Here is a 23,882-nt window from a genome sequence, read left to right as displayed (position 1 = left end):
ACAGGGCGGAGAGAGAGAGAGAGAGGGATTAAGAGAGGGGGGAGAGAGACGGAAAGGACGACTGACAGGCCGTCACAGATAATATTAATACGTGGAAGGGCGAGAGAGGAGGAGAAGGAGGAAGACGCGGAGGAAATAGCCGAGGATGCGAACAACACATCAGAGAGGAAAGCGACGGCGGAGGCAGAGGGGAGGATGAGGAGCGATGAGGAGCGATGAGGAGCAAGAGCAGCTCCGTACCTGTGGAGGAGATTAAGGGTCTGCATCCGATGTGATTAATGAGCTGGCCGCTGATTGCTCATCCCCCATCTCGCTCCTGTGAATAATCACCAGGCCAGCACTCTCAAAGAGAGAGCTGTGTGTGTGTGTGTGTGTGTGTGTGTGTGTGTGTGTGTGTGTGTGTGAGGGAGAATCAGTGTGTACATAATAGATACAGGGTGCGCGTGAGAGACAGTAAATGAGCCGTACGCATGCACAATATGTGGCGTGATGTACAGTGTGTGCACGGAAGCAACCGAGGAAAAGAAATGGACGTGCGTGTATATGTGTATATAAATATATATTTGTCCAACGTGACATTAATTCAGCGTGTCGGTGTGTTTGAAACACGCATGATGTGTTTTCTAATCGCCGCGGCCCTCCTGCAGAGCGCGGCCCTCATCCACATGCACGGGGACGCCGGCGAGATCACTCGGGCCCACCGCGGGCGCTCGGCGGGGGGTCCGGCGAGGGAGCAGAGAGGACGTGTGTCGGCGCGTTGGGGCAGATTACGACCCGCGAGCGTGGACCCGTGGCGCTGGAAATGAAACGGTGCGTCACGAGAGATGTGGAGAGGTTTGGGTTTGGTGTTTTTATTAACGCAGCTGTCCTTCCAAACGGCAAAATCTGCCTTTCGGGAATGGAGAAGCCCGTTTTCTTGAAAAAACAATCGGCAAAACGACAGTTTATCACAGCCAGAAGATGAGAAAAACGTCTGATTTTCATCTCTCCGACGGTCCTTGAAGACATCGTGTGTGAAGAACACAATGAGGAGAGAAGATGAGAGGAGACGAGAAGAAAAGAGAGGAGAGGAAAGGCTTTAAGAAGAAGTTGTACAAATATGAACAGGCGCCTGAAGCCTCCATTGTATTCCCAACATTAGAAACACTTGTGGACACTTTCCAAAATGGTGGATGTATGAGTTCTAATGTTTGCCATTTTTTAAGAAAAGAAATGATCAAAGCAATTCAGCTTGGCGAGCTCTAGCGTGATGTGAAATCAGATGCTACCGCTACCGCTACACCGCTAACGCTACATCGCTACCGCTACGCATCCTGATGCAGCAGCTGAGCTTTCAGCTCTTTTTGGTGGACGAGGTTTCTCCAAGTATAAAGTATAAAACCAAGAATTAAACTCACTGCCGGTAGATTTACTGCATTCGCACACCTGCGTATGTCTTTATATTCCACACGTCAAAAGACACACCTGTAGCTGCACACCTTGACGCACTCGCTCGACGGCTTCCGAGCAATTTCCAGACGCGGCGACACAAGAAAAGATGGCGCGGCGCTGGGACGTGTCCCTCTGATTGTAAGTGCAGACAACCTGCGTTCAGCTGCAGATCCACGATTGTGCTGCAGCCGCTCGGCGGTCTGAGATCGCCTGTTGTGTTGACTTTTTTTTTTTTTGTAGTCGCGTAGCAACGCTGGTGAAAATTGATTTTGTTGTGTGTAACAACGTGTCGAGGGCGCTACGCTAAGTGCGAGCGCGGTGAACGGCGTGGCGCTTCCTCTGGATCCTACGGGTCCGCGGTTCAGACGGCGGTCAGGCGGCTTTGAGGAAGTGTGAAGGCCGGAAAATCCAACTCGTTCACTGCGGCGGCTTCAGTGAAGGGATGAATCCTAATTCAGCATTATTTTTTTTCATGTGGGTCAAATATGAATAATCGAGTGAGCTCGTGCATATATATGAGAGAGAGAGAGAGAGAGAGAGAGAGAGAGAGAGAGAGAGAGCGCACTCTGTTTTTGTAATGTGGGGCGACAGAGGGCGACTCTGGTTGTATAGAAGTCTATGCTTCACGTGTTATAGCTGCATTCTCTCTCCTGACCACCAGGGGGCGACTCCTCTGGTTGTATAGAAGTCTATGCTTCTTGTATTAACACTGCATTCTCTCTCCTGACAACCTATGGTTGTATAGAAGTATATGCATCACATGTTAAAGCTGCATTCTTTCTACTGACCACCAGGGGGCGACTCCTCTGGTTGTATAGAAGTCTATGCTTCTTGTATTAACACTGCATTCTCTCTCCTGACAACCTATGGTTGTATAGAAGTATGTGCGTCACATGTTAAAGCTGTATTCTTTCTACTGACCACCAGGGGGCGACTCCTCTGGTTGTATAGAAGTATATGCTTCTTGTGTTAACGCTGCATTTTGTCTCCTGACCACCAGAGGGCGACTCCTCTGGTTGTATAGAAGTCTATATAAATGACTCTACCTTCAACACGTGTTTTCACCGTCAGTCAAACTGAGTCGAGTCTGCCGAGACGCCGTCACGGTAATGGCGGTGTCACGAGAGAGCATCCCACATAAATCAGAGAGAGAGAGAGAGAGAGAGAGAGAGAGAGAGAAAGAGAGAGAGGGGGGATGTGACCTGACATGCAAAGTGCTGTTTCATCCTCCGGGTCGTGTTCATGAGACGTCTCCAGCTGCAGGTTTACGGCTCTGGGCCGTATTTAGCAGCGCGTCTGTCTGGAAGTTGAACTCAGGCTTTACCTTCAGGACACGACGCTGAACTAATGAGAGCAACAGTTCAGTCAGGCGCTTCACAACGTCTCTCATTTCTGTTTAAAACACCTCGGAAAACACATTGAGGAAGGAAAGAAATTACAGATTGTTTTCCTGCCTCTTGCCTCCTCCCTCCTGCCTCTTGCCTCCTCCCTCACCTCCTCCCTCCTGCCTTACTTCCTGCCTCCTCCCCTTCCCCTTTAACCATTTCCTTCCCTCCTACGTCCTCCTCCCTCCTGCCTCTTGCCTACTTCCTACTGCCTCACCTCCTGCCTCTCACCTTCCGCCTCCTGTCTCCTGCCTCACCTCCTGCCTCCTCCCACCTTCACCTTTAACCCTTTCCTTCCCTTCCATCCTCCTGCCTCATCTCCTGCCTCCTGCCTCTTGCCTACTTCCTCCTGCCTCCTCCCCCTTCCCTTTTAACCATTTCCTTCCCTCCTACCTCCTCCTGCCTCACCTCCTGCCTCTTGCCTACTTCCTCCTGCCTCCTACCCTTCTCCTTTAACCATTTCCTTCCCTCCTACCTCCTCCTGCCTCACCTCCTGCCTCTTGCCTACTTCTTCCTGCCTCCTCCCCCTTCCCTTTTAACCATTTCCTTCCCTCCCACCCCCTCCTCCCTCCTGCCTCTCACCTGTTGCCTCCTCCCTCCTGCATCCTGCCTCCTTTTCTCTTGCCACACAATACGGTCCCTCCTCTGCTCCTCTGGCTCGATGTCTTACTCCGGCTCAGGAGGAGAAAGGCCTCCTGAAAGAGGAAAGGGACGACTCTCTCCTCTCTGCGGTCTCCAGCTCGCCACATTAGCGATTCCCTGGGAGATCCGTGACGTGCTCGGCATCAAATTCCTTCCCTCTCGCCGCCTCACACGCTCACATTTCTCCTCCCTCCCTCTCTCTCTCTCTCTTTCTCTCGCCCCACACGTCTCCTTTCATTCATTCATCCTCTCTCACATTTATTTCTCTCTCGGATTTCAGCTCCATTATTTCTCGTTTTCAAGATCTTTTGTTCCCTCCTCGTTTCTCTTTTTATTTCATTAATGGCGATCCCGTCTTTTCTCCGGGTGTTTGTCTTTTTTTACCCTCCTGCACTCACACTGTACCGCTCAGAGCTGGAGACAGAAACCTCCCCGTCGGCCCGTCCATCGCTTGGTTAGCCGATCGATCAGCGGAGCTCCTGAATTCCCCTGGAAGTCAATTACTAACTTGCACATCGGAGCTATTTCGGGAAAGTTGTGGGGAGAGGGAGGTAACTATAGGAATCATTAACTAGATAATGACACGACAAACTCCCCCCCACAGCCGGGGTCGAGCAAACAGGACTAGTCGGATTTATGCGGCACTTGTTGGGTGTTGCTTCTGCCCAAAATGTGTTCATAGTATCAAGAATCAGAAGCTTTGGTCAGATAATTTTCTTCTTCATTCACTCAATGATCAGATCGTGGAGGTAAAAAGTCTTCTTTGGCTTGTTTGCGTTGTGATTCAACAAGTTCAAGTTTCTTTTAAACTTCTTCTCAAGGTCACAGTTACTTTCACGTCACAATAAAAAAAAACACACTTCTGCAAACACTGGCCTGGATTGAAATAATTAAGCACGTTGTTCACGAAAACTCTCTTACTTTATAAAAAAGAAATGATAAAGAGTAATTATACTACTGTCAAGAAGGGTCACCTGTAAGTTGCAGAGAAGTCTCAAGGCGATTCATTTTTTTAGAAGCGGTTATTTGAAGTGGAGTTGAAGTAGAATAAATGACTCGAGTCCCGCCAGAGTTGTTAAAAGCAGCTCATCCTTCGGCAGCCATGTTTACCTGCTAACGTCTATTAATAAACATGTAGATAACTAGAAGAGACATTGGTCACCAGCCACCTTTCTAATGCCCGTAGTTCTATACCTTTTATTTTGAAACCATCAAGTCGCATCAGTCGTCCGTTTGGACAGTGGACGGCTGCAGAGAGAGCTCTCGTCTTACTTCCATGCGCCGTCTTCTTTTTAATGTCTGATGTGGTCTTGTTAGAAATGCACAGAACCGCCCCAGCGAGCCAGATCGGATCAATGCGCTTCGGTCCTTCATCCGTCCGCGTCGCACTCAAAGCTCTGTTCTGCCAAGCAAATTGCCGCTCGGCTGATGGATGACTGTGTTGGAACTGGCAGCGCACTGTACCCAAGGCCTCCTGAAATATCCCTGACAGACCGAGCTGTCAGCCCGGATATATCTATCACCTGGAGAGCTACGTGAGAACGGACAGATGATAGCCAGGGGTCTGTTACAACAGCGTCAGTCAAAGTCTGGATCCGGACAGGAAGTTCCCCTCGAACATTTTAAAGTCTGTTGGGTTTCTACTTGAAGGGTGTTTGGACAATGGAATAGGACGGATGGATGGACGGATGGATGGACGGATGGATGGATGGATGGATAGATAGATAGATAGATAGATAGATAGATAGATAGATAGATAGATAGATAGATAGATAGATAGATAGATAGATAGATAGATAGATAGTTGGGTAGGTAGATAGGTGGGTGGGTAGGTAGATGGGTGGATAGGTAAGTAGGTAGGTTTGTGGGTAGGTAGGTAGGTAAGTAGGTAGGTAGGTAGGTAGCAAGGGTGGGTAGGTAGGTAGGTAGGTAGGTAGGTGTGTAGGTAAGTAGGTAGGAAGGTGGGTAGGTAGGTAGGTAGGTAGGTAGGTAAGTAGGTAGGAAGGTGGGTAGGTAGGTAGGTAGGTAGGTGTGTAGGTAAGTAGGTAGGAAGGTGGGTAGGTAGGTAGGTAGGTAGGTAGGTGGGTAGGTAAGGAGGTGGGTAGGTAGGTAAGGAGGTGGGTAGGTAGGTAGGTAGGTAGGTAGGTAGGTAGGTAAGGAGGTGGGTAGGTAGGTAGGTGGGTGGGTAGGTAGCTGGGTAGGTAAGTAGGTAGGTAGGTAGGTATGTAGGTGTGTAGGTAGGTAGGTAGGTAGGTGGGTAGGTAGGTAGGTAAGTAGGTAGGTAGGTAGGTAGGTAGGTGGGTGGGTAGGTAGGTAGGTAGGTAGGTAGGTGGGTAGGTAGGTAGGTAGGTAGTTAGGTGGGTAGGTAATTGGGTGGGTAGGTAGGTAGGTAGGTAGGTGGGTAGTTGCTTTATTAATCCTTCAAGGAGATTTTATCACATGCAGGAAAGCAATACAAAATGAAAAATGCACAAGATATAAAACAATACAAATACTAAATGAACTAACAAACAAACGTATATTGTTCCACGTGGATGTTGAGATGGGATTGTGTTTATCAATTCATCAATTGCAGCTCTCAAAGGAAGATGTTTGTGTCTATGTCGGGTCAGTCGGGTCAGTCGGCAACACACGTCGGGTGGAAAAGTCACAGTAAATACATCAAAGGAGATCCGCATAGTCGTTTGGTTTAGTCTCCGTTTTGGACCGGCGCCAATGCTCGGCACTGCTTCGCTAATTACGGGAAATTAATAAGCAACCCCCTCTGTGGAGGGACAGTAACGAGATGATGGTTGATGGTTGATGGTCGATCTGGTTTCTGGCAAAACAATATTCGTCTTGTGGAAATGGCGGGAAACTCCCAAATCAGCTGATGGAGTTAAAGAGACAGGACATGTGGAGTGTGATGGTATTTCACCAGATTTTCTGATTTTTTTTGTAGAAAATAGTTTCATTTTACAAAAAAATCTTTAGAAAATCTGAATTATCAGTGCATACATCAAGATATTTATTATAATGATGCTTTTATAACAAGTGGGATGTTATTTATTTCACATAAATGGACATGTTATACGTTATTTCACAAATTCACTTTAGTTATTTTTCCTGTGTTACTCTTTGTTTGCTTTTTTTCTTCTTCTTTTGCTGAATAAATGCGCATAAATGTTGCAAATCACCACATTTTTGTTATCAAAGGACGTTCACTCAAGAATAAGGACATAATTAGAAAAATCCTTGATCTTCTTTCTCCCTTTTTCATCCATCCGGTCGACTGGAATCTTTTTTAAATTTGGCACAAACGTCCACCTGGACCCGAGGATGAAGCTCAGTCACATTGCTGTTTAAAGGTCACTGTGACCTTGTAAAACTCCTCTTTCATATGCTAAAAAACCAGGAAGTGGACGGGAGGAGGCATGAAGCCACGCCAGCCGGGTGAAGGAGGCGTGTCTGGACGTGTTCGTGTGTTTGTGTGTTTGTGTGTTTGTGTGTTCGTGTGTTCGATGCCGGCGGCTCCATTGAGATTCCTATCAGGTCGTCTGCGTCTCCGTTTATTGAGCGTTTTCTGTCCCTGGTCAATACCGACCCGAGGTCACGCGCTGACATAAAGCATGGCGGCGGCGTGCCTGAACGCCACTTTCACACCACGACTCATCGGCGGATTTATGCTCCGCCTAGTGCTGGCTGCTGATTTATTATTTTATTTTAAATAAAAGAACACTGGAATCATTGAGAGCACCTTTTGTCATCGTGAAAATATCTCATAATTAGGACTTTTATCTCATAATTAGGACTTTCCATCTCATAATTATGATTTTTTTATCTCATAATAATGACTTTTATTTCATATTTACGACTTTCTTTCTCTTAGTTACGACTTTTATCTCATAAATATGATGTTCTAACTCATAATTATGACTTTCTAACTCATAATTATAACTTTTATTTCGTCTTTCTATTTCATAACTATGAATTTCTTTCTCATAATTATGACTTTCATCTCAAGCGTATGACTTTTCATCTCATAATCTTATTTGTTTACTGACTGTAATGTGCTTCCATACATATAAAGGTCATGAAATACATATTATAGAGAATAAAAAGCTCAAACCGTGGATATCGCATAGCCGGCTTTGTTGCAAATACACGCTTTCATGTAGAGTTTATCAATTTGACAATAAGTAAAACACAATCAGGAGATGAAATATAGTTTCCAGACGGCGACTGTAGCGTTCGGGCCTCGCGGCAGCGGCAGCTGCTTACGACGCCGAGGGGAGCCGCCGACCAACAATTCTTAATTTCCCGTAAAGGTGAATCGAACTCCACGGCCATTTCAATGACCATAAATTCCCCCTTAATGAGAAGAGTGGTATTTGGCTGAGCTGCGGTCTTTCCTCACGCCGGGTATCCTTCACCTGCTGGACAGATGTTCATCCTCTCCGGTCCGCCGGTAACGAGCCGGCCGCGCTCGCCGCTCGGCTTCACCTCCGCCGCGTCGGCGCGCTCCTCTTTTCTGATTCGCGGTGTTTTTCTCTCCATCTTTTCCACGACTCAGAGGTCGTCCAGCTGAGCCTGGCGGAGGACCAGTCCGTCAGCGTCTCCACGGTGACAGTGGGCCTCAGCGCCGTCCTCACCTGCGCCATCCAGGGGACGCTGCGTCCGCCCATCATCTGGAAGAGGAACGGCATCGTACTCAACTTCCTGGACCTGGAGGACATCAACGTGAGAGGCTTTTTTATTTGCATACTACATATGTTCATGTTCAGTGCTTCATAAATGATGAATTAGGTGCTCACTCGCGCTCAAATGAGGCTAAATAGCGTGTAGTTGTTATAAACTGCGACCCGAAACTACAAGAGAAGCTTCACTCTCTCCGTGAACTTCGAGGCCGCGCTGCCGTTTAGACTCGTCTGCACAGGTGACAGCTCGCCGCCGGCCCTCGCTTTACCCGCCGCCGGATCACAGCTTCGCTAATTGCATGCTAATGACCCCCGCCCGCCCCCCCGACTCCCCCGTTGGTCCGCTGCGATGTCGAGCTGATAAACAATGCCGAGTGTTAAAGGTGGAGGCTTGAGGAAGAGGCGAAGGCGCCCGAGGTCGCTCGCATAATGAGTTCCCGCCGAAGCGGAGAGAGAGAGAGAGAGAGAAAATTAAAGATGAAACCATAGATTGTCCATGAGACGTGGACGCCTCTGTGATGTCACCCGTTGGTTTGTGAACCGCCATTTTAAAGCCTTGAGTTCGGCATTTTGGCCGTCGCCATCTTGGTTTCTTGCAACCAAAAAAGGCCAAGAGACCAGAATGTTACGACTTTCATTTACTGAAAACACACTTAAAGGGTTAAATTAGGAAGACAAAAACACTATGGTAGCAACCTGTCAATCACCTTGTAGCCCCGCCCCTAAAGCGTTGCCTGCTTTATGGTCTGTTTGACTCCAAATGACCATCAAACATCAAGAGAGAAGTGGAGGAGTCGCCCCCTGGTGGTCAGGAGAGAGAAAGCAGCTTCAACACATGAAGCATAGACTTCTATACAACCAGAGTAGTCGCCCCCTGGTGGTCAGGAGAGAGAATGCAGCTTTAACACATGAAGCATAGACTTCTATACGACCAGAGTAGTCGCCCCCTGGTGGTCAGGAGAGAGAATGCAGCTTTAACACATGAAGCATAGACTTCTATACAACCAGAGTTGTATAGAAGTCAGCTAGAAGCAGCTTTAACACATGAAGCATAGACTTCTATACAACCAGATCAAGTCGATGTGTCTCTTTGGTCTATTCAGCCAGTTTGAACAACTTTCTCTTCTACATAATGTTTTATTAATAACTAATAAGATTATAGACATCAAAATAAGTCTGTAAAAGTCAAACATCTGACACTGGTGCTTTTAATGAGGATGCATTAGACGTTTCCATTGGGCATTTTTATACTTGTAAACTTGATGCACAGGATCAATAGCACATCATCTATAAGAAGGTAACAGAGAATTTCACCAGTCAGCAGAAATTATACAGAATTCCTTCAAAAGCACGTTTGACAGCTTTTCAATAAACACTACATTGCACTCGAGTGCTGTGAAAAATCTATGAAACTGAATAAACAATTTTAAAAAATCAGGGTTGAAGGCTTCTGATCCGTTTCTCCACGTTTAATTGCTTCACAGCAAAAGGACTCAGCAGCAATGTAATATAATACATAATGTAATATAATGATATCGGCGGCGGCGGCTAACGCTGTAGCTTCTGCCGTCTGCATCCGCCGAAGAGCGCGAGGAATGAGAAACTAATTATGGAAATGAATGATGCATATTTATTTTATTAACTAGCAGTTGCTGTACGTGTGCAGCAATTACCGGTTAATAAAATAAATATGCATCATTCATTCATTTCATTGTACGTCGCTGCCGCGAAGTGAACGCAATTGGATTTTTTATGACGTCGGCGTTTTGTCTATGTATTATGAAACAGAGCGATGATGATTATGAATTAAGAAAAGGTCAAAAACGACTGAAATGCCAAACGTCAATGTACAACTTTAATGTCATTCCTTTGAATGAAGCCACACGAATAATTATTCGACTGCTCTTTGAACGTTATAAAAGTATATAATTTAATCTGGATGAGAATAAAAGCCTGTAATTTTCTTTTAAGAGTTTTTCTCTCAGACCTTTAGAACATATAATGAAAATAAATCATTGTTATGTGCAGCAAAACCTCCCGTCTACAATAACGTATCAAATGTTCTTAAATTCTTTCATTCATTCACATTTTCCAAGTCGATTTTTATTGAAATTATTATTTATTTATTTTTTAAATTCAACTTTTCATTTATATATTTATTTTATTAGTATATATATCTTTTATTTAAATTTTAAATGTATATATATTTATTTTAATTAGTATATTTTTTTAATTTAATATTTTTAATTTGAATTTTTTTAATGTTATTTTATTTTTTCATGTATTTATTGTATTGATATTGTTTTTGTTATTATATATTATTTTATCGTATTGTTATTATTGAGCTTCATCGATCCAAAAATAAAAAATCAGATAAAAAAAGTGATTTAGTTGCAAATCTTGGATGTGCTTCAACGTCACATTTTTTAATAGCATAACTGTTTTCTTCCGCATTAATATTTAATTCATAAACGAATTTAACTAATTGATCATTTATTTGCTTTCACCCACTTTAGTCATTACATCCACATTACTGCTAATTATTTATCAAAATGATACCAATATATTTCGTGGAAAGCACCAATAATCAGCTTTAAAATATCCGTACATTCAGCTATTTGCTATTTTCACGACATCTCGCTCTACAGTTTGCTTTGCCGTGAGGTCGTTCACTGACATCGAGGGATTTTCTCTCGATTGATGACACGAAAAATCGCCGCTCAAGAGGATCATCATCCTCACAGGAGCGTTTTATTTTTAAACCAAAGCGTATCCTACACAACCTCCCCGGTTATATTAAAGTCGTACTTTTCAGCGCCCCCCCCCAAAAAAATGGCCTAATTCGCTTTTAATTGCCCTCGCCGGCGCCGTTGCATCGCTCACCTTCATCGTGCGCTCAGTGCTTTTAAAGGCCGTCTGGAGTCCGTCTTCAACCCCCGTTCCTCTTGTCACGCCGACCCTCGCACTAACCACTCGGGACGGCGAACTATTTAATGCGGTAATCCGCCCCCTAAACTGTGACCCCCCCCCCCACCCCCCCCCAATCCTCCCTCTCCCCCGCCCCCTGGTGGCCGCCGCACGACAACAACGCGCTCGTTCATCAACCTAATGGGCGTTGTATTTTTAACCCTTCGCCATCGATCAAGTGGAGGCGGCGGGATGAAGGGGATCAAATTCCCCAACGCCCGCTTGGGCTCAACGGGGGGAAACACACTGATTCATGGTCTCTCCTCCCGCTCACATCACTCTTTTCCTTCCCCCTCTCCCTTGTCTCCTCCGATCACCCCCCCCCCCCCCCTCACCCCTCCTCTTCCTGCTTCACCCCGAACATCCTTAAGTATTCCATCACTGCTCCCTTCACTCCCCGTGGCTCTTCCTCCTCCTCCTCCTCTTCTTTCTTTACTTAATTCCTCCTCCTCCGTCTACAGGACTTCGGGGACGACGGCTCCCTTTACATCACCAAGGTGACGACCATCCACATGGGGAACTACAGTTGCCATGCCTACGGCTACGAAGACCTCTACCAGACCCATGTGCTGCAGGTGAACGGTCAGTAGCGGCTCCTTTTCTTACTTTGCTCTGCAGGACCGAGCGCTTTTCTTTTCTCTCCGCGGTTCCCACAGCGAGGGGATTCTTCTTATTCTTCTTGGCGCCGGGCGTCGGCCTCCAGAGGCAATTAAAGCTAATTCATTTATGTCTGGAAGACGGAGCATCCTGTGGATTTACGCAGCGCAACATTGTAGCAGATGGTTGCACATGTAAAACACATAAAAACTAAGTTACTGTAAAGTCATACAAGACGTGATTCTGCCATTAAGCCGCTACGACATATAGAAGTTTAAAATACCACCAGGGGGCGACTCCTTTGGTTGTATAGAAGTCTATGCTTCATGTGTTGAAGCTGCATTCTCTCTCCTGACCACCAGGGGGCGACTCCTCTGGCTGTATAGAAGTCTATGCTTCATGTGTTAAAGCTGCATTCTCTCTCCTGACCACCAGAGGGCGGCTCCTCTGGTTGTATAGAAGTCTATGCTTCATGTGTTAAAGCTGCATTCTCTCTCCTGACCACCAGGGGGCGACTCCTCTGGCTGTATAGAAGTCTATGCTTCATGTGTTAAAGCTGCATTCTCTCTCCTGACCACCAGGGGGAGACTCCTCTGGTTGTATAGAAGTCTATGCTTCATGTGTTAAAGCTGCATTCTCTCTCCTGACCACCAGGGGGCGACTCCTCTGGTTGTATAGAAGTCTATGCTTCATGTGTTAAAGCTGCATTCTCTCTCCTGACCACCAGGGGGCGACTCCTCTGGTTGTATAGAAGTCTACGCTTCATATGTTAAAGCTGCATTCTCTCTCCTGACCACCAGAGGGCGACTCTTCTGGTTGTATAGAAGTCTATTCTTCATGTGTTAAAGCTGCATTCTCTCTCCTGACCACCAGGGGGCGACTCCTCTGGCTGTATAGAAGTCTATGCTTCATGTGTTAAAGCTGCATTCTCTCTCCTGACCACCAGGGGGTGACTCCTCTGGTTGTATAGAAGTCTATTCTTCATGTGTTAAAGCTGCATTCTCTCTCCTGACCACCAGGGGGCGACTCCTGTGGTTGTATAGAAGTCTACGCTTCATATGTTAAAGCTGCATTCTCTCTCCTGACCACCAGGGGGCGACTCTTCTGGTTGTATAGAAGTCTATTCTTCATATGTTAAAGCTGCATTCTCTCTCCTGACCACCAGGGGGCGACTCCTGTGGTTGTATAGAAGTCTATTCTTCATATGTTAAAGCTGCATTCTCTCTCCTGACCACCAGGGGGCGACTCTTCTGGTTGTATAGAAGTCTATTCTTCATATGTTAAAGCTGCATTCTCTCTCCTGACCACCAGGGGGCGACTCCTCTGGCTGTATAGAGCAGCAGCGTCGCCGCTCGCACGAGGCTGAACACACTCGCTTCTCTGCAGCGGAGAGAAGCTACTAAAGCTAAAACACACTCACCTGGATGTCGGCCGGCTGAACTTCTGAAAGCCGTCTGTATGAATCGTCTCGTCGGAGCCTCGCCGCTCCTCCGTCTTAAGACTGGAGAGTTATTGCAGTCGTAATCCAGGGAGGGAGTTTTAAACGCCCTCCTACCTGGACCAGAACAAATCAAAGATACACTGTAGCTTCCACACATTTCTGTATTTTTGTCTCACAGGGGCAAAGACGGAAGGAAATGTTTTGAATTAAAGCTCTTTAAAGAGGCGATCGGTTTGATTGGATTGTTTATTTCTTCCGAGACGCTAATTGAAAAGAAATAAGGCTGAATTTAAGGTCGAGCGTGATGGGAGGCAGTGATGGAGGCAGGCGGGGCCTCGGGAGAGGAGTGTGTGTGTGTGTGTGTGTGTGTGTGTGTGTGTGTGTGTGTGTGTGTGTGTGTGTGTGAGAGTCAAGGTTTTGAACGCCAGATAGGACGAGGTGAGATTAGGTTGAATGGAAAAGAGCCAAGCGCCGCATTGAGCTAAGTGGAGGAGCCGTCGTTGTGTCGCGTTAAAGGAATAACACACTTTGTTGTTAGCGTGTAACGTGTAGCGTGTAGCGTTTGTCCGACGCTGTCCTAAAGCGATGACACACGTTTGCATTCACTTGTAATTATCTTATGATGACTAATATTCTGTTCGAGTGAGATTTTCCATGACAAAAATGCTAACTAAACTGCTAGCTTATCAATGCTAGCTTCAAAATGCCATCACACTCTTGACGTGAGGCCGTTATCGAATCACAGCTGTTCAACTGAGGATGGAGGAGATTTTACCAGAGGTGGTCAGCATCACGAGGAGATGATTTAGGCAAGAAAATCATTTTTGTCAACTAAAGAAAAGGTGACGATAAGTATTTAGAGGCTCAAAAACATGAAAACAAATGGTTGCATGAGAACTTTTTATTTGTATTCTCCCCTTTCCCATTAAACTAACACATACAGTGAATAGTAAATGGTGCACTACTCTGGTTTGATGTATGAAAGACACGTTTTGGGGGAAAGTAAGCATATGTAATGTTGCATTAGCGAGAGCGGAGAGCTGTGGAGGGGTGGAGGGGTCGTGAGGGGAATAAACTGAGCTGTCAAGATGTGTGAAGGGGCTCTGCATCAAAACCAGAAAATGACATCTTACCTGTTCCTGTAAACTATTACCTCATATTTCATCCCCTCCCCCCCTCCATGCGGACGTTCTCCCCGGAGGAGGCGGTAAGTGGTAGATACGTCCAACATCTACTCCACGCAGGACTCCAGCTGGAATAAAGCAGCCGAGAGCTTCTCGTTATGTGTGAATATATTCTGTGGCGGGGTTCAAGCAAATTCCTCCCCGCCTCCTGCTGCTGCAGCAGCTCCGTGTGTGTGTGTGTGTGTGTGTGTGTGTGTTCCCCTAGGACTCCCCCCATGAAACAGTGTGTAATTAGGTTTTCACTCGCCCCCCCCTCCTCTTCTGTTTGTGTTCGTGGGTGCAGTCCCTCCAGTGATCCTGGTCTACCCGGAGACCCAGGCCCAGGAGCCGGGCGTGTCCGCCAGCCTCCACTGCCACGCCGACGGCATCCCCAACCCCAAACTGCTCTGGCTGAAGAACGGGATGGACCTGCTGCCCAGATCCTCCAAGCAGCTCTCGCTGCTCGGTGAGGAGTTGTTGTTGTTTTGTTCTGATTATTCGGCGCCGTCGGCTTCGAGCACGTTTCACTACATCGAGTCACCTGCAGAAGTCTGCACCAACGCTGTTCTGTCGCGCTAACTCCTTTTTTCTTCAAATCTCAGCGGTGATGTGTCGTCCTCTTTGTTTTCATTCATTTGCATACGGAGGTGATGGAGCCCAGACTGCTGCGGCCTCCTTCAAACTCTCTTAGTTTTGTTCCCTTGACAAACACACTTTAGAGGTGAATGAAAAGGGGGATTAGGAGAGTGGAAATAAAATGAAATATACTGCATCCGGGCCACAAAAGCACTCAATGCAAGAGAGAAGGAGCAGAGGAGAGCGATGCACTTTTTTCTTCTTCTTTTTATGGCCGAGTTCTCATTAAGGGAGGGTTTATTGGCTGTGTGTGGGTCATTACCTGTGCTAATAGCCTGTTACCAACCCTCAGACACTCCAACATGGCCGCCTCTGCCGGGTTCACATCACATAAACACTGCCGTCTCGTGTGGGCGAGAGGCGAGGGGGCAGGACTTAGTGGGGTTTTCATGACCAACATTTAGTTAAGTGAAAAGATCGCAGCGGGAGAGTAGACCCAGTGGAGCATGTTGGCGTTATCCTGCGACACGGGACGGGACTCACGCCGGAGACGTTCAACTCATTTTGTCGATTTTGTGTCGAACTTCACAAAATCACGAGTCTGAAGTCAAAGTCTGTGCCGATGTCTCGGTTTACATGAAGAAAATTTAGTCCCGCCCCTTCCTCTTATACAACCTCATCAGATTAATATAAATAATACCCAAAGAAAGATATATTACTTTGACTATGAATATAACATCCATTCATACGGCCAATGAATGTCTTCAGATCATGAGAATAAATGATACGACATGATTTGGCCCCAACATTTTTTTTTTTGGAGCTTTCGTCTCCTCGTGTCACACATGATGTCAGGAGTGTCATGAAGACCCTGAAAGATGGCGGCCCCCGTCCTCGCACTCGGCTCCAGTACAACCTGAATCCCACGCTGACAGTGAGGAGGATCGATTGTCAGCCCAACAGGAAATAGAGAGCGGTGAGGCGGAGCTGTCCGGCGCTGAGAGGAGCTGTCCGGCGCTGAGAGGAGCTGTCCGGCGCTGAGAGGAGCTGTCCGGCGCTGAGAGGAGCTGTCCGGTGCTGAAGCCACCCGGAAACCTGCGTAATAAAAAACAACCTGGATAATATGCATCAGGCCGAGTGTTAGAGCAAATGTGTTGACGTGTGACACCAGAGGACTTCTTTCCTCTCTCTGACCCACATGCATTGTGGGAAGAAGGCGCAATCATCACTGTAATCACATCCGTCGTTGATCGAGGTCAATGGACGGCTGCAAGCTGCAAACTGAGAGTTAAACGTCTTCCAGTGGTGTTCATAAGACCACAGGAGGTATAGATGGATGGATGGATGGATGGATACTTTATTAATCCCACAAGGGGACATTTTTTCGCTTTTAAACATACGGTTACGCAATAAAATGTAAGAAAAATGCACAATATATGAAAAAAAGAGACTTGAATAATAGGCCAAATGCACAATATATACAACAAATAGACCAGGATAATAATATTACATTTGATTAACTAACAAAGTTAAACCTTTTGGGCGTAGCAGTTCAAGGTAAATGAACTGCTGGTTTGGGTTTTCACATAGAAATCCTCTTGATGATTATTTAATAACAAACTACAGTTATTGATCCTCTCGGGCCTCTTTTTGCCAGTAAAGAAGCCCTCCCTCCATTTCCCCTCCAGGCTGGCAGGAGGAGGATAAAAAGTCTAATTTAATGAGTGGCTGATTCACTGCTTTTCAATAACAATTGATCAGGACATAATTATGAATTAGCAGTAATTAAAGCGGCGTCTCATTCTACGAAGTTCTGCTCGGAGGCTCCTTTCACTTCAAAGCGTTTCGCCCTTCCTCTGATAAAAGAGAATTATATCAGGATCCAGAAGACATTTCACTAATGTGAAAAGCTTTGCGTCAACTTTCTGGAAGGTTTTTTTTATTTTTTTATTTCACAACCCAGCGGGCATGAATTAAAAAAGGGGGAGCGATCACTTTCAATGTGGGAAAAAAAAGAGAGAGAGAGAGAGAGAGAGAGAGGGCGACGTTTGCGAGCGAACGGCTTTGTTACCGTTTGGTAAATATAGTTTCTGCGAGGAGACAAAGCGCCGACAGTCTGAGAGCTTTTAGTTGAAGAGTAGAAATCCGACAGGATGAAGAGCGACTGAGAGACGGAGAGTCGGCGCTATGGATGCTTCAAGAGATGCACTGAAAGGGACGAGAACTTTCTTTTATGTTCCTACACAACGCGGCCCGTCACAACAACAACCCCCCCGCTGTGCGTTCACTGTCGTGCGTCACACAAACTCACAGTGCCGTACATCACAGTGCTCGATGCTAAAGCGAGCGCCTCCCGCGGTGACCTCTGTGACCTCTGTGACCTCTCACCTCCAGCCAACATCCAACATCCAACACGGCTGCGACGGTGAAGCCAACAAAGCAGCAGAACGAGTGAGAAACCGGAAGGAGAAGTTTTCATAACGTCACGTTTACGAGATGCGTTCAAAGACCAGAAGGAGGGAGGAGTGGCTTTAGTTCCAGTCTCTCTTTTCATTACAGGAGCTGCTGATAGTTTCTGACACACGGTGATTAATCAGCAGTATTTGCACCACGTTTATTATTTTTAATCCCTCTCCTTCTGCTCTCCTTCAAGACGCCACACCGACAGTAACGTTCTGTCTTTTCTGTTTCCTGGTCGTCCCGCTGCCGCCGCCAGGTTTGCTTTTGTCAAGTAATCCTTTTAAAAAAAACACACAATAACACAAAAAACACAACCGGGCGGTGTAGCGGTGGAGGGACGCACCGCCCTCGTTGTACTGATGCAGAGCGGGTTGGCGAAATTACAATTTCAAAATTGAAAAATCCCAAACTATTTTTTTTTCTATATAAAAAAAAGTAGCACTGGATTTTACACTTTTTTATTGAAATTTAAAAACATTTTTTTACATTTCTTATTGGAAAAGACAGTTTGTCTTAGCCTATAGCCCAAAAGTGCACATTTCATATGTGCCTGTGTCTTTACGTGACTTCAATATCCAAAGCGACTCGTGCACAAGTACAACTTCTTGGATAAAGTCAAACTTCACAGTACTTCCAGTGAGACACGTTCACGCGCTGCTGCTCCTCCCTTCTGCGATGTGGAGTCCAAATAGATGCTTTTAGTTTGCGACGGAAGATGTGGAGACTTCCTGCTGTCCTGGAACGCATCATCCCCGCGTCACATGATCAGGAGAAACCCCGTAAAGGTTTCCCATCATGCGGCGTTGACTTCCTCCGTGTTTCTCTCTCTCCTCGTAGCGAACGGCAGCGAGCTGCTGATCGGCAGCGTCCGGTACGAGGACACCGGCGCCTACACCTGCATCGCCAAGAACGAGGTGGGCGTGGACGAGGACATCTCCTCGCTGTTCGTGGAGGACTCGGCCAAGAAGACGCGTAAGCCGGCGTCACGATTTAAAAGAATGAAGTACATATCTATATATAGTCCTATGGAAGTCTATTAACGCCACAAGACATAAAAAAAAGTCATCATTTTGAGATAAAACATTATTTTGAGATAAAAAGTTATAATTATGAGATAATAAAGTCGAGATTATGAGATAAAAGTCAGTATTTTGAGATGAAAAGTTGAAATAATGAGATGGAAAGTCGTGATTATGTGTTAAAAAAAATAATTATGAGATAAAAAAGTCATAATTATGAGATAAAAAGTTATAATTATGAGATAATAAAGTCATAATTATGAGATTAAAAAGTCATATTTATGAGATAAAAAGTTATAATTATGAGATGATAAAGTCATAATTATGAGATTAAAAAGTCATATTTATGAGATAAAAAGTTATAATTATGAGATGATAAAGTCATAATTATGAGATTAAAAAGTCATATTTATGAGATAAAGTCATAATTATGAGACAAAAAGACATAATTTATCTCATAATTATGACTTTATTATCTCATAATTATAACTTTTTTTTGTGGACTTCCATACGTTTCTACTTTTTAGCAGCAAAAGAGTAAAATGATGAAATCCTCCCGGACGTAAAGCGACGAGGCGTTTAAGTGTCGTGGGACAGACACTCAAACCACATATTTCACGTGACTTTCGTGCGATTACATCATCGCCACGAGTTCACCAGCCGGAGTCAAACAGAATCATCGATGAGCGATTTCTCAATTCAGGAAGAGACGTGAACCCAGCGCACGCCGGGGAGGAACATTTAGTGCATTGTGTCGCCGTCAGATGTGATTCGTCTGAGAGGAATCTGTTCCCTGGAAGAAATGTCTCCTTTTTGTTTCTCCAAGGTGATTTCATGTTCTCTCTCTCTCTCTCTCTCTTTCTCTCTCTCTCTCTCTCTCTCTCTCTCTCTCTCTCTCTCTCTCTCTCTCTCTCTCTCTCTCTCTCCTCCCCCACGCCTCCCTCGTTTTCCTTCTCCGTTCCTCGACGGCTGGACCTGCAGTCGCCAACATCCTGTGGAGGGAAGAAGGTAAGGCGTGACGCTCCTCAACGGGCGCTGAGTGCTCGTGTTGAGCAGCATGAGGGTGGACATGTGTTCGTTGCTCCGGCAGCTTGATGCCCACGTTCGCAGAAGGAACACAAAGTGTTTTTTTTCCTCTCCAGCAAAAAACTTTACTTCAAGACGCGATCAGAGAGGATGAAACTCCCGGCGGCGCCGCGACGCCGCCGGGAGTTTCATCCTCTCTGTCGTCTAATCTGCTGCTCAGATCACCGGCGAGGACGCAGCCGCGCCCGAGCGGGAAAGTAGTGCATGCTGCCAGAAAAAACACAAGGAAACGAGCTCGCGGCTTTTTGTCTGTCTTTTTCATATATATGTATATATATATACATATATATATATATTTATGTTTCTATATGTATTATTACCACATCGTTACGAGCACACACTGCGGTTGAGAGTGCAACGCAAACACAATCAGTTGTGTTGACATCATCTCACAGCGGAGCCACAAGCAAACGCTGTGGTTTAGAACCGTGAGCTCCTTCTGTGTGTGTGTGTGTGTGTGTGTGTGTGTGTGTGTGCGTGTGTGTGTGTGTGTGTGTGTGTGTGTGTGTGTGTGTGTGTGCGACATTGTGTCTGCATTCATACACATTTTGCATGATTATTTAAATATATACATGTATATTTTGCGTTCCTCCGGTGTAGTTTGCAAGTCTTATTGTGCAAGAATCTGTTTTCACACGCCGACCAATCAATCAATCAATCAATCAATCATCCTCATAGTTTCAGTCTGCGCGTGCTGGCGGCGTGCTAACGTGCTAACGTACTTGTGCTCATGTGACAGCTGTAAAGAGACTTTGATCCTCGCCGACTCTTCGGCGTGCGCTCACACAACGAGATGAGAATCCTTTTCCTCTCAGAGGCCTCGAACTCGTGGCCTGCTGCTCCAGCGTGTTGTTGACGTGTTGTTGACATGTCGCTGCCGTGTCGCTGCCGTGTCGCTGCCGTTATCCTGCCGCATGCTGACGTGTTGCTGACGTGTTGCTGACGCGCTGCTAACATGTTCGTGCCGTGTTGCTGCCGCGTTGCCGCCGAGTCCTTTCGCGATGGCACCGCTAACGTGATAGCGTGCTAACAGCATCACAGATCCCTGTTCTCCAGCAGGGGGCGTTGAAACGTTCATCTCAGGTGTCACATAAGATGAGAGCGGCGGGATTTTCTGCTGTTTTTTTGTAAATTTGCATTTGTTTCCCCTTTTTTTGTTTCCATACTCGTAAACGTTTTCTCGTCTCCTCCTGCAGGCCTGAGCGTGGGGAACATGTTCTACGTGTTCTCCGATGAGGGCGTCACCGTCCTGCAGCCCAGCGAGTGTGAGATACGCAGACACATGAAGCGGACAGAGAGGATCGTCGCTACCTACGTGAGCGCCCGTTGGCATTGTTTTATTCAGTTTTTCAGAAGACTCAACAGGATTAAAGCAGAACGGCCATGTCAGGTAGTGACGTAAGCGGCCTGTATGTTAGTTTAAAAGCCCCTCCCCCCCCCCTCCCCTCTCCTCGTATCACTAAATAGATTTCATGTGTAACTGCTGAGTTGCTGCCTTTCACAATCAAATCACGTCACTGAGTTCTTACGCTCAGAAAAGCTCTGCAGCGGTCGTGACACTGCGGCTGCACGCCAGCGTCTCACTCCCCGCGCACTAACTGGTCCTAATTGCATCGTGGTACCATCTTCCAAAGGAGCTCAAAACAACAACAACAACAACAACCACTTTATTCTCTCTGCACTCAGCAACTCTTCCTCCTCCTCCTCCTCCTCCTCCATCGACCTTAACGGGCCAACAGGGTTTAAATACTCGGGGAAGGAGCATGGTGATGAGACACAGGAGGAAACACGCAGGGACAGACAATCACAGGGACAGGAAGTGCAGGGACACAGGAGAGATTTCAAAATAAAACAGGAAACAACCCGATACCGTGACAAAAAGCACCACTTTAACGCCCCTGTTTATGAAAAGTGTCCTGAAACGTAGGGGGAAAAAGCATAAAGAACAGCTGAAAGAGATCTTCATCCACGTACCGACGAAGAGGAGCGGCCTCTTCAAACTCCCAGTTCAGCTCACTGGGGAACAAACCAGTAAGCCCCTCCAGGTCTTTTCTGTTGTTCCACGTAGAAGAAAAAAAAAAGCCGTCCTTCCCTCCCCTCACCAAAGTGATGGGATTACTCGTGTCCATGAAGTCGCTGTCGACCGCAGGGAGACCCCGAGGTTTTTTAATCCGCTGGAGAACGTCCCTCTCACGGAGCGACGGGCTCCAGAAGGTGAAGGTTCCTTGTTCCTCAGGAGGGATTTGGGTTCCACGGGCCGGATAACCGAGTTAGAGATCAATACAAACCCAATGAGCCAAGTGTTAGACGGGGCCCGCTGTGAGCAGCACTTTCTCCACTTTGGAGGTGGAACGTGACCTCTGTGTGTGTGTGTGTGTGTGTGTGTGTGTGTGTGTGTGTGTGTGTGTGTGTGTTGCTGTCAGCACCGTGGAGTCGAGTCGGCCGTCGTTTATGAACTCTTGAAGTTTACGATCCGATTTCTAACGTCGGAGCGGAAACATTTTGGATGATTTTTAGTTGCCTGAATCATAAAAGTGTTATTGGTGGGACATTGGAATGAATATTATCATTTTAAATAGTCTTAAAACCTTTTATTACATCACTTTGGACTATTTATTTACAGCTGCACTGACTTGTTTTGTTCTATTCCATCATATTTTTTAATCTCTTCTTCTACTTTGCTCTTTTTAAATCCTTTTCATACGTTTCTCTTCTTATTGCGTTTCTTTTATATCTTTTCTAAATGCCTCTTCTGTATCACGTGAAGCTCTTTGAACTACCTTTTGGATTTGGAGGTGCTTTACATATGAAGCTGCCTCGCTTCATATTAGCAAGAACAGTGTTTTCTTTCTCTCTCTCTCTGTATATATATATATATATATATATATATATATATATATATATATATATATATATATATATATATATATATATATATCACCATTAGTGCAGCATTGAATGATTAAATTAGTGGATCTAGAAGCTCGTTCATCTTTTGCTTTCCAGCTGACAAAACAAGAAATTCACACCTTGGGCTCTGGGCGCTCGGCCTTTTTCTTTTTATGGACTAAACAATCAATAATTGAAATAACTAATAGTTCCATATTTTACCCCGCCCCCCCCTAATATGTCAAAAAATAGGCTTAATTATTAACTTGCTGTTCAGTGCGGCGGCCTGTTCTCCTGTAGTTTCTTCTTCCTCCTCCCATCATGCTCTCTGCTCTCGTCTTCCTCCTCCCATCATGCTCTCTGCTTCCCCCCCCCCCCCTCCAGGAGGAGATGTGTCCTAAAGGTGAGGGCGTGTCTCCGCAGCGCTGCGTCTGGTCCTCGGCGGTCAACATCCGGGATAAATACATCTACGTGACGCAGCCGCTGCTCAGCCGCCTGCTGGTGGTGGACATCCAAGCTCAGAAGGTGGTGCAGGTGGGTGGAGCCAAAGTCATCCACCTGTCAGAGGCGGACGCTACGGAAACAGTTTACTGTGTCTGCACAGGAACAATGTTTATTTTGTATTAAAAAAAATTAAATGTTGTATTATTTATTTTGTATTATATTTTATTTTTGTATATGTTATATTTCATTTTTTTAATGTAGAATTTTTTTATTTATTAATTCATTTATTTTATTTATGGAGAAATATTTTATTTAATTTGAAATATTTTATTTATTCATTTATTTATTTTGAAATATTTTATTTATTTTTGAAATATTTTATTTATTCATTTATTTATTTTATTTATGGAGACATATTTTATTGATTTAGAAATATTCTTTTTATTTAGAAATATTTTATTTATTTAAAAATATTTTATTGATTAAGAAATATTTGACGTAAATCTAAATTGGCCACAGAGCAAATTTTTGTCTTAAAACAATTTAGTGGGCAAATATTGTGAGTACAATTCAACAGTGAACACTATAACACAACACGGTGCATATATTATTATACTGGATGGTCAACTTATGGCTAGGTTGAGGGTTCAATGCCCGACTCCCTCCGTCCTCGTGTGGATCAATACCCGATGTTAAGTCACATCATAACTCTTTATGTATCTTTATGTATCTTCCTCGTCCCTGAAGCCTTTTTTCCGCTGAAAGTGAAACGTATCGCTTGAAATAAAAGCACCAACGTTGCTTTCATGATATTCATCCCAGTTAGTTTTCCTCCAGTAAGAATCCAGACGGACTCAGAACCCACAACGCTCTGACGTCCAGCTTTCATTACGACAGCAGAGAATCGTTCATTCGCTCATCGCGTTGGAACGCGTCCCCGTGGCTTCACGTCCGCGCGTTTCCTGCTTCGTGTCGGCCGGCGTCTCCGACACGAAGCGCGCTCGACCCGCCAGCCGGCGATGTGAGGAGACCACATGCGAGGGGAAATAAATCAAACGCACCTGGGAGCGCTGGAAACAACACGGGGCCCAGGTGGGTGCCGGCTG

At 45.7% G+C, this 23,882-nt stretch overlaps 1 protein-coding gene across 1 annotated transcript in view; it reads left to right on the top strand.

Moving 5' to 3' along the window:
- Positions 1–23,882, top strand: part of fstl4 (follistatin-like 4) — a 183,449-nt gene that overhangs the window by 149,388 nt on the left and 10,179 nt on the right. Inside the window, exons 7-13 of the mRNA XM_068600901.1 lie at positions 8,011–8,177; positions 11,563–11,683; positions 14,607–14,768; positions 18,176–18,310; positions 19,339–19,365; positions 20,640–20,758; positions 22,717–22,866. Of these exons, the coding sequence (XP_068457002.1) occupies positions 8,011–8,177; positions 11,563–11,683; positions 14,607–14,768; positions 18,176–18,310; positions 19,339–19,365; positions 20,640–20,758; positions 22,717–22,866 (881 nt within the window). The remainder of the gene's footprint in view (positions 1–8,010; positions 8,178–11,562; positions 11,684–14,606; positions 14,769–18,175; positions 18,311–19,338; positions 19,366–20,639; positions 20,759–22,716; positions 22,867–23,882) is intronic.

Source organism: Clinocottus analis, unplaced genomic scaffold (genome assembly GCF_023055335.1).
Source record: "Clinocottus analis isolate CAN_PGR_092001 unplaced genomic scaffold, fCliAna1.0.p SCAF_5, whole genome shotgun sequence".
NCBI classification, from domain to species: domain Eukaryota; kingdom Metazoa; phylum Chordata; class Actinopteri; order Perciformes; family Cottidae; genus Clinocottus; species Clinocottus analis.
This window is presented reverse-complemented; position numbering and strand designations above follow the sequence as displayed.